The sequence below is a fragment of the Cannabis sativa genome, chromosome 6 (assembly GCF_029168945.1).
Source record: "Cannabis sativa cultivar Pink pepper isolate KNU-18-1 chromosome 6, ASM2916894v1, whole genome shotgun sequence".
Lineage (NCBI taxonomy): Eukaryota > Viridiplantae > Streptophyta > Magnoliopsida > Rosales > Cannabaceae > Cannabis > Cannabis sativa.
Window position 1 is genome coordinate 5,010,565 of NC_083606.1, and position 11,810 is coordinate 5,022,374.

Here is an 11,810-nt window from a genome sequence, read left to right on the forward strand (position 1 = left end):
TTAGTTTATTTAAATTAATTATTATTTAAGAACAAGAGCTTCCCAATATATATATTTATTTGGAGAAGCCCTTATCTATGTAAAACATAAAGCTTAATTAATTCTTAAATTAGGAGGACGTAAGTCAAAAATTTGGGGATCCAATGCATGCATATAAAAAAATAAAAAGTTATTTATTATTATTTTTAATTATATTTTACATGTAATATTTTTTTGATAAATCAGAAAATTATATTGCATTAATTAAACTTTCTTTACAAACTATTCACCACCTCACAAGGCTTGACTATAATCTATTTACATCTATAAAATTAAATTAAGCATCAAATCATGCTTTTATCTTCAATTGAAAATTCTTTAAGTCTAACACAATTAATTCTATTCTTGACATTATGCTTAAGTATGAATAGTTTGTAATTTTTGTTTCCCATTCATCCATATTTAATATAAGTCAAACTTGTTATAGTTGCTAGTACCATTTTTTTCTTCACTTTGGACATCTTGGATCTTGAAATGGTTTGGAATAGTGCCAAGAGTGTTCATAACTCTCTAATTTAGCCAACATTTTACCTTTTCAGAACATTTAAAACTATATTCACATTCGAAAAGGAGATGATACCGATTCCAAATCTCTCTATGCCATAAATGTAATCTTTTTTTTATAAAAAAAAAAGTAAAAAAATGAAGAAAAAAAAATTGGGGGACCCACGACACCCTCCGCCCCCTAACTCCGTCATTTAGATTAAGCATGCATTTAGTCTAGACTAATGTGGGGTTTCATCTTGAAACCAAAATATATATATATAGAGACACGATTTTGTTCGGTCGTGATGTACTTTCACGGAATGTATTCCGTAGTACATTAGATGAGTCTCAGGGTACATTAGATGAGTTTCATGGTACGTTACCGTTTTTTAACCCTAATAACTCATAGATCAACCTCAGCCCTCAGATCAAATAACTCTCCCATCTAACGGCTGTTACATCACGGAATACATTCCGTGAAAGTACATCACGGGACAAAATCATATCCCTATATATTATATAATTTTTTGACTTTGCAATGGAAACTATATAATATAATTTGATTATTTGACATATATATTTATGTTTTAATTATGACATATTAATTTACGTAGCCAAACATGTATAAGTTGATGATGATGAAGACTTATTATTATTGATCACTATTTCTCACTAGTGCATGCGCGTTGCTTCAATAATTTTTTTTGACCTTTAATGGAAAAACTTATACATATATATATAAATTCTAGAAGTGTATTACAACTTGTTGTTTCATCAATTTTTGACTTTGCCAATTATCAAATTATCATTGACTAACTTAAATTATAATGACTACTATTCTGTTTTTTGAGATATCATCATCATCAACACAGCAAAAAAAAAAAAAAAAAATCAAATCATGTTATGTGTTTTAATTTAACTGTTTGTCTCTTTTTAGAAAATTTATTCTATAGATTAGTGTGGACAACCTAGCTAGCTAGCTATACGTACCATGTGGCCACAAATTATTAGGGTATATATATATGCAATATATGTATATATATATATAGATATGATTTTGTCTTGTTATTGTACTTTCACGGATTGTAATCCGTAATGTACGACAACCGTCAGATGAGAGAGTTATTTGATTTGACGGCTGAGATTGATCTAGGGGTAATTAGGGTTAAAAAGTAGAAACATACCTTAATACTCATTTAATATACCCTGAGATCCATTTAATGTACCACAGAATACATTCCGTAAAAGTACATTACGGGACAAAAACATATCCCTATATATAAGTACTAAAAGAAAATATAATAAATTAATAACATCAATATTTATATGGAACAAAATTTTAATTTAGTTAAGGTTATTATTATAGTTAAATATTGAGTAGTAATTTATACCATTTTTATTAAGTTGGGAACTGAATAAAAGGACAATATTTAATTGAACTTGTTAATTGATCAAGATTATAATATAGTGTTATATATTTTAATTTGGGTACTTAATTTTTGTTTATGTACTCTGTCTAGGGCTATAACTTTGGTTATTAGGTTGATTTTGCTCAATTTTCTTTATGTGAAATATGTGTAGTTTTTCAAAAATATTGTTTATTGGTTAATTAGCTAATTGTGTTGGATTGGTTTGATCTTCTTGACATTGTAAGAGAAAGAAGAAAGAACACGAAAAAAGAAAGAAAAGAAGAGAAGAAAAGAGAAAAAAAAGAGAGAAATAATCTATTATTGATTAAACATTTGTTATAATTTATATTTATACAAAAATGAAGTTTTAATTGAAAGTAACAGATATTAACTAACTCTAACCAAAACCAAGACAAGTAAGAACCGAAGTTAACTACTAACTAACAAATAATAGACAATAATTGTAATGTCTTATTTCATAGGGACGACACGTGTAATTTATAAAACTAGTTTAACATTAATAAATTAGCTAATTATTAAAGATCGTGATAATACTAAAAATTTGACTAAAATAAAACATTAAAAACGGACATCATAACGGCAATAAAAATATATTTCTAGAGATCCATGTTATAAAAAGTTTACAAAAGACTATATACAATAACAGTGCAAAACACAAAGTTAAAATACACAACAAACTAATTATTGAACATCAATTTATATATGGTGTTATATGAGAAGTATTCGATATATTAATATTATTAATGATGCATTTTAGTATTGGTTTTAATACATTTTAATTTAATAAAATAATATTGAAATGACTAACTACTAACAAATATACATGGATAGAGTGTATCTTGTGCATATTAAAGTGTAAGATATTACTATAAAATATTTTATTTTTAGTCACAATAAAATTTATGATTAAAGGTGAAAAAATTGTGAGTAATCATAAATTATTATTTATATGTTGTGACTAAAAAATCCATGATTAAATATATTAGTCATAAAAATCATATTTTTTGTGACTAAATGTGATTTTATTACAATAATTATTGTGATTAAAATTGGATTAGTGACAACTTGTATTTAAATATTATATTTTAATCACAAGTAACTTTTTATTGTAATTAAAAATTATATTTAATCACAAAAAATTTATGTTGTGATTAAATTAATACTAAAAATAATGATATTTTGGTAGTGTATATAAGAATGCCTTTGCATATTTTAAGGAAAATATTATTTGTGACTCAAAATGTTACTAGTAACACTTTATATTTTTATTTTTTTCGTTGAGATCTAATAAACAATTAAATTAAAATAGAGTAAATTAAACCAATAAATAAATTAGGTGTGGAGAGAAAGAGAGAGTGGTTGAGTTTTTGTATTTATTCCAAAAAGGCAGATATGAGATGATGAGGGGACACAAGCATAAAGGCAAAAAGGTATGTGGGTTTGGAGAGAGAATTTTTTTAAATAAATAATAATAATAATAAAAAACAATTATTGTTATTTTTTAAAAAATAAAAAATATTAAAAAAATAATAATGAATGATAAAAAGGACACCCTGTCCCTTAGTTTTATATGCACTCTTACTTTTTCTGTATAAAGACAAAGCAAGTGGAGCTTTCTTGTGATCAAAGTATATTCTTTCATAGGCAACAAGGCATGCATTCTCTCTCTCTCCAAAATTATGTGAATTTACCAATACACCTTTTGCCAAGAATACTATGTTCATTATTTGTATATATTACTTGTAATTAATTATTATAAATATTTGTTAAAAATTCTCGTAATATTTATAATTGTTACACATATAATTTTAATTATAAAAAATAGAATTAAAATTATTTTATTTTACATTTTTATTATAATTGTACATTTTTTGAATCATTAAGTATCAATTCAGAAACACGTGACGATATGTTATTAAACTATGTAATAAATAAATTAAAAAATTATGTCGCTACTTGTTTTCGAGCTGACACTTAATAAGTTTAATGACACTTAATAACTAAAATAAGGTACCACTGCCAAAAAAAATTATAAAATAAAATACTTTTTTTTTATTAAGATTGTATGTGTAACAATTAATTATAAATATTAAAGAATTTCGCTGCAAATATATTCCTTAATTATTACTTAATAGGGGTTAATTACTATTATTGTTTCATAAAGGTGAAGTAGATGCATCTAAATTTTGTATAATATTATATAACATAAGATCATATATAGACATAAAAAATGTTTGCAAAATATTCTCTCATGAACAAGAAGACAAAGGTTATATATTTATTTATTTATATATAATATGTAGATGTAGTATTCCTTAATTTACCTTCTTCTTCTTTTATGATTGATTATTATTCTTAATTATAAAATAATGAGTGTTGGATTCTACATCATGGTGTTGTTATATTAAAACTAATTTTATTGATTAGTGTAGTATAATTATGATTATGATGAGGAGTAGTAAGTGGACGAGGGTAGTTGATATATGGAAAGTTTATACATGTAATTATTAACTTATATAAATTAATTGGGTCAATATTAATTTTGTATAGATATAATTTTGTTATTATTTATATTTATGCATATTATTAGCAATACATATACATGAATGACAGGAACATTTTTGTTAATTATTTTTGCTTTTGATTTATTACCTATATATATCCATATCCGAAAGAAGCCACTCTTTACAAGTGGCAAAAACTAACTTAATTTTTTTTTTATTATTAATATATAATAATAAAATACAAATTAGTTTTGACTAGACAAAGAATATATTCACTACAAAAAAATTTATAAAAAAATATAAAAAAAAAATTGTAACTAATTTTAAATTGCTATTTTTATGTTGTGATTAAAAGCAGTGTGACTAAAGACTTATGATTTTTGTGACTAAGTGTACTTTTAGACACAATACTTGTTAAGTAAATTAGTAACAACTTATATCTAAATAATATGTTTTAGTTATAAGTAATTTTTTATTATAACTAAAAGTCATATATATAGTTACTAAAAATTTATGTAAAAGAAATGAAACAGTTAATTAAAAACTTTATAACAAATGAAATAAAATGAATATTTTTTTTTTCTACAATGTCTTTTTTGCTTGATTTTTTTTTTTATTTAAAATAGATGAACTAATTATTAAATTAATATCATATGTAATATACCTCCTTTTATATTTAAATAAGTAAAATATGTATATATATATTTTTTTTTGATAATTTTCACTGTTATTAAAGATTATAATCGTTTACAACAACAGAGAAAATGGGACTGGGAACAACACCCGTCCAACAGACATCTTCATCCAACTCCAAAGCATATTTTGCTAAACCATGAGCAGCATGGTTAGCATTTCTCTTAACATGAGAAACAATAATGCCGGAGAAAGAGGATAAAAGATAACGTACATCCATAATTAAATCACTAAAGCTTGACAAATCATGAGAAGAAGAATTTAGAGCAGTAGAAACTCTAAGCGCATCGGTTTCAATATGTGTAATCGGAAGTTGCTGTTGCATTACCCAATTTATGCTGTGAAAGAGAGCTTTAGCTTCCATTTCATCTGACCGAAAACATCCTTGAACCGGTTTTGACAAAGCAGCAATTACATGCCCTTGATGATTCCGCACTACTGCACCTATTCCCAATACTTTAGTGCTTGAATTTACTGCTGCATCCACATTTAATTTCAGACCAAGAGGGTCTGGTGGTCTCCAGTTCGCACCAGCAGGATGATGTAAAGGGCTGGAGTCACGATTTGTATGCTGGTTGTTTGAACTCTGAGCATTAAGTTGAAGAGAGGAAAGTTTGATACCATCTGTAGCTTGTCGATATTTGTCCAGGTAGTTGCTGGCAAATATAAAAATAAGTAAACCTTCTCTTCTTTGTCCACCATGTATAACTTTATTTCTCTCACCCCAAATGGCCCACATTATACTGATGAGCAATTCAAAATCTGGTTTGGTATATAGATTGGATAAGTGAATAAGGTAGTCACCATTATACATGTTTCGAGCATTTTGAAAGTCTATGGTGAACCTTGAATTTTTCCAAACCGATCTTGCATTCTTACACGAAAATAGAGCATGGCCAATTGATTCCCAAGCATTTGTGCACAAAGAGCAAGATGCAGAAGTGATCACTTTCCTCTTGTGCAAAGCTGCAGCCACAGGTAATGCATTTTGCATAACCTTCCATGCAAATATCTTAATTTTAGATGGAAAATTAAGCTGCCAGAAAGTCTTCCACCAGGCTGTATGAGTGTTAGAAACCGAGGAATTCCTTCTGTCCTCAATATTACCTGCCAGATGAAAACCCGAGTTGACAGTGTACACTCCAGTAGTTGTATGATGCCAGATCAGTCTATCATGATTTGGAAAAAAACTCAAAGGTATGGCAACAATTTTCTCAATATCAATTGGTTGGAAATGTTGGTGTAGAAGTTGGAGATTCCACTCTCTTGTTTCTGTAATGAAGTCTGAAACCGAGAGAGATGGTGGGCCACTGAAAGAAATAGGATGAAAATTATAATAGCCAGGGATCCATTTATCTGTTCCAGCTCGTACATTGTGACCATTACCAATTTTAAACCGAAGCCCTTCAATTAGAAGCTCACAACCCCAATGAATAGCTTGCTAAGTCATGGAAGGTGAGTGTCCTAGTCTAGCATCCAAAAAAGAATTGTTTGAGAAATAACGATGTTTCAATAACCTGCTGAGTAACGAGTTTGGATACTCATAAATTCTCCATGCCTGCTTAGCAAGTAAGGCCTGATTAAAATGGACAAAAGAACGGAAACCCATTCCTCCCTCAAACTTGGATTTGCAAAGCAATTTCCACCTTTTCCAATGAATTCTTGAACCATCCTTATTTGCTCCCCACCAAAAATTTGCCATCATGGACTCCAATTGGTTACAAAAGGTAATTGGTAACCGGAAGCAACTCATTGCATATGTTGGAATCGATTGGACAACAGCCTTCAGGAGAACTTCTTTTCCCCCTACCGAAAATAGTTTTTCATTCCACGCATGTAGTTTTTGCCATATTCTTTCCTTTACCTCACTAAACATTTCTTTCTTATCACGGCCCGCATATGCAGGAAGACCAAGGTAACGTTCATGGCATTCGGCAATAGGCATTCCTAAGACATGATGGAATAGGTCCTTTGCAGCTTGTGAAGCGTTAGGAGAAAATGACATAACTGATTTATTATTGTTCAACAACTGACCAGAAGCTCTGTGGTAGATATCAAGAATTCTCCTAATAGCATTGGCCGAACAAGTAGTAGCTTCACAGAACAAAAGGCTGTCATCAGCAAATAAGAGGTGTGACACTGAAGGCGCATGTCTTGTTAATCGAAGGCCTTTCAGATTACCCAACAATTCTTCATGCTGCAAAAGTCTTGACAACCCCTCAGAACAAATCAAGAAGAGATAAGGAGAAAGTGGATCACCTTGTCGAAGACCTCTTGTTGGTTGAACGTTACCAACAGCTTCACCATTTAGCATGAATGAGAAACTTGTAGAGCTTAGACACCTATGAATAGTCTCAATCCAAGTGATATGGAAGCCCATTTTCCTCATAACTTCACAAATGTAGATCCATTCAACTCTATCAAAGGCCTTGCTCATATCAAGTTTCACTACAAGAAATCCAGCTTTTACCGGCGCATTGTTGCGCCGGCAAAAGTACACTGACTGCGCCGGTAAAGCTTTGCCGGCGCAGTTGTGCACCGGCAAAGCTTATCTGGGAAGCTTGGTCGGTAAAGGACTTTTACCGCGCGTACATTAACCGCGCCGTAAAACGTCCTTTTACCGGCGAGGAATAACGCCGCAAAAAATAAGCGCCGTGTTAAAAAATGCCCTTATCCGCCTTGAACCTGCTATGATTAGGTTTTGCCGGCGCAATAGTGCGCCGGCAAAACTATTGGCGCCAATCTGGCTGTTGGCGCCAATTGTTTTTGCCACTTTTTACCGGCGCACTATTGCGCCGGCAAAAGTATTAAATTTTATTTTTAAAAAAATTTAATTAATTATATTTAATTAATTTTAATATTAATTAATTAAATATAATTAATTATATTTTTTTAAATAATTATAATATTATATTAACAAAATAAACCAACATAATTTACATTACAAGATAAACCAACATTAATTACTACTAAAATCAGTATATAAACAAAATGTTAAATGTTGGAACTGGATAATAAAAAAAGTATAGTTCTATAGGCGGGTAATGTCGTCATCGTTGTTTCTCTGAGTCTCGGGAGGCTGCGATGACGATCCAAAGACTGCCAGCAGCCGATGATCCAGCACCAGGAGTAGGCAATGGTGGAAGATCCATGGGAGGCAAGTTGAAACCCGGCACAGCTCGAGAAAGATACTCAAGCTGATCTTGGAATCGTCTGAGGTAGAGTTGTTGTATCTCATACTGCTGCCTCGTATGTTGAGTTGTCTGCTCCGCTTCCTCTACTTTTTTCTGTAAAGCCTCGTACTGTTCCATTGTAACAGTCGGTTGGGCTGAAGGATGCGTGGCAGGTGCTCTTTTGGCCCCAACTCCCTTCAGTCTGGGGAGATGACCAAAGCTTCTAAGATGTCGAGATCGTTCCCCGAGTACTTGCGTCATAACAGGTAAGTCTCGGGGGTACTGTGTAGGATCGACAGCAGGCTCTTCGGGCTCATCTGCAGTGGGCGCTGGTTGAGTTGCCGCTATTTCAACCATTTGCTCCTAAAACAATTAAACAAGTAAGTTAAATGGTTAATTTTAACACAAAATAAATTGAAAGAAATAAATAAAAATTGAATTAAAACGTAAACTTACGTAAGCTTGTTGCGCGAACTCGTTGCGCCAATCGTTGCCTTTATGGTGAAACTTTTGAAAAGTTTCCACCGCAGTTGGCAGTTCTCCTGTGTCGGGGTTAGCCTATTTTCAAGAGAAAATATATTAGTAATGTTATTTTAATAGAAAAAGTTAAATGAATGATAGTTAAATATAAACTTACCCCTTCGACAACATGTGAAACAATGGGCTTGGAGCCCCAGCCTCCTAAAAATTTCATCTTACCCCGACTTTCTTTATTTTTCGCTGCTCTCGCCTGAAATTAATAATTTTTCTAACAATTAATTATTTATTATTGACTATATAAATTAAACATTACCAAAATTTAAAATTTTAAAAAATGTACCTTTTGTTTGTCTGTGCTCCAATAAGCGATGCAGTCACTCCACACCTCTTGAGTTACTCCCTCAGGAGGTGACATGTCGGCCCTCTCCTGTCCAAGCTCCTCAATGTTTTGTATCCACTTCTTCTTGCGGTACCGCTCTCCGGTCACGTAAACCCTTTGACATCTCGTACTCACCGTAGTCTACGAATGTAGGGTTATCTCGTGGGAGGATAAACTTGGTCTGCAAAAAGTTACACATTAATACATTAATTACAATTTAATAAGAGTATAGTAATTTAGAAATTAAAAAAATTAGTAAGGCATACCTCAAGTCTATCCCACAGTGCGTTGATGTCAGCTCTACTGACATCTTCCCATTTGAATTTATTAATGGGGATAGACATCCGAGTCATCCATTTGGCCATATTGTTGAATTTTTTTCCGTTCTTGCCTACGGGGGTGCCGGATCTGCGTGCACCTCAATCGGTAACTTGGCGTATTGTGTTTTGGAGAGCTCCTCCTCAACATTCTTGCCCTTGTATTTACCTCTGACGCCTTTCTTTTTCGAACTGCTGCCACCTGGTGTAGACATACTACATATACAACACATATTGTTTATTTAAAATAAACTAACATATTGCAAACATATTAAAGAAGAAGGGTTGTAATTTTTATTTTATTTAAAACACTATGTCAATTACAATTCATCATCCTCATCATCAGTTACATATACAGCATTATCATCACTGTCACTCTCTAATTCTAAGGAGTTGTCTTCTTCGGTATTTAGACCCTCGTTGTCATCATCGACAATGAAATCATCTAATTGTTGAGGCTGTGAATTCACACGATGGATGTTTGCAACTTCAGTTGGGTCGACATCATGGCGAACATAGTCAACATCATCCAACTGTGGAAGTTGAACAACGAACTCGGTTTCAGCTGAATTGTTTTCCTGTACAAAGGGTGTCTCCCCATCCGTGTCCGGGAAGTCCCAAACATTGCGCGGTATGTACTCATTTACAATCAGCCAGTCTTTACCGTTCTTTAAATCAGGAATGTAGTAGATCAATTTTGCTTGAGATGCAAGTATGAACGGTTCATTTTGGTACCACTGTCGGTTGACGCAGATGCTAGTAATAACACCGTCACTATCCATTCTACTCCCGTTAGTGTCAAACCACTTACAAAAAAATAAGAGAACACTGCAATCTTTCAAATAAGTGAACTCCATAATTTTTTCAAGTGTGTCGTAAAAATTTTGGCCATCTTCACCGGGGACCATGACACCGCTATTCTGTGTTTTGCGGTTATCATCCCTTTCCTTGACCAAAAATTTAATACCGTTCACTATGCACCCTGGATAAAAATAAATTGCTGTATTCGCTGGGTTAGCGATAGCATACAACTCATCTGACACTGCACCCTGGTTGCTCATTAACCACAAAAGATTCAGGACGGTTGAATCGAGTTTCCACTTCCCGAAAGTACATTGAGCAAAAGGTTAATACCTCATTAACCACAAAAGATTCAGCAATAGAGCCTTCCGGACGGGCACGATTCCTGACATATTGCTTGTACACAGACATTGAGCGCTCAATGGGATACATCCACCTGTACTGCACTGGTCCACCTAGTATAGCTTCTTTAGGGAGATGCATAACTACGTGAACCATTATGTCGAAGAAGGCCGGTGGAAAAATTGTTTCTAACTTGCACAAAATAGTTAGAATATTTGTTTGCATTTTTTCTAAATCCGAAACATGAAGTGTTCTTGAGCATAATTGTTTAAAATACACACACAGCTCAATGATTGTGTCCCGGATTTCTTTTTTCAAGAACTTACGGATACCTGCCGGTAGTAAACGTTGTAACAACACATGACAATCATGTGATTTGAGCCCGGAAATCTTGCCCGTATCCAAATTGACATTTTTGTCTAAGTTTGCTGCAAAACCGTCAGGAAATCGTACAGACTTTATGAAGTCTGCAAATTCAATCCGTTCTTGAACACTAAGTGTGTAACTAGCTGGAGGCTTCTTCCACTTCCCATTCCGGTCTTCATACAACCACAACTCTCGTCGTATTTGCAAGTCTTGCAAATCCATTCTCGCCTTGTCGGTATCCTTTGACTTCCCGTCGATACTTAGAAGAGTACCTACTAAGCTATCACACACATTTTTCTCAATGTGCATTACATCAAGATTATGTCGTAAGGACTTTGACTTCCAGTACTCAAGCTCAAAAAAAATACTTTTTTTAGATCAATTGAGCTCTTCACTAGAACGCTTCCGTTTCACACCCCCGAACTGTTTGTGTTTTCCAGGCAAAGTCAATGGAATTCGGTCTAATTGAGATAAAATATCATCCCCCGTCAATACAGGAGGTGGTGCTCTCTTCTCAGGCTTACCATTGTACTTTTTGCTTCTCCTTCTCGGATCACTCATTTCGAGAAAGCGTCTGTGGCCAACATATCCAATCTTACTATTTAGGCCAATGGAAGGAGTATGTTCATTGCAAGTGGGACACGCCATATACCCTTTTGTGCTCCAACCAGACATTAGAGCATAAGCAGGAAAGTCATTTATTGTCCACAACACTGCCGCACGCATTGAAAACACGCTCCGTTGTAGGCATCTCGGGTTTCAACACCCGTCTCCCACAACTCGTTTCGATTCATCAAGTA

The 11,810-nt window shown here is 32.8% G+C and overlaps 1 protein-coding gene across 1 annotated transcript; it reads right to left on the reverse strand.

Moving 5' to 3' along the window:
- Positions 1-8,202: 8,202 nt before the first annotated feature.
- Positions 8,203-9,267, reverse strand: LOC133039104 (uncharacterized). The gene is made up of 4 exons (XM_061117910.1): positions 9,146-9,267; positions 8,963-9,055; positions 8,782-8,883; positions 8,203-8,688 (listed from the first exon to the last, which is right to left on the reverse strand). The coding sequence occupies exons 1-4, from the start codon at positions 9,218-9,220 to the stop codon at positions 8,203-8,205; spliced, it is 756 nt and encodes a 251-aa protein (XP_060973893.1). The 5' UTR covers positions 9,221-9,267.
- Positions 9,268-11,810: the final 2,543 nt, after the last annotated feature.

Bases quoted from the DNA above. Each gene is read 5' to 3' on its own strand.
- LOC133039104 (XM_061117910.1), bottom strand. From the start codon at position 9,220: ATGTCACCTCCTGAGGGAGTAACTCAAGAGGTGTGGAGTGACTGCATC. The intron at 8,884-8,962 runs GTAAGTTTATAT...TCTTGAAAATAG, and splicing joins TTTCACATGTTGTCGAAGGG to GCTAACCCCGACACAGGAGA. The intron at 8,689-8,781 runs GTAAGTTTACGT...TAATTGTTTTAG, and splicing joins AGTTCGCGCAACAAGCTTAC to GAGCAAATGGTTGAAATAGC.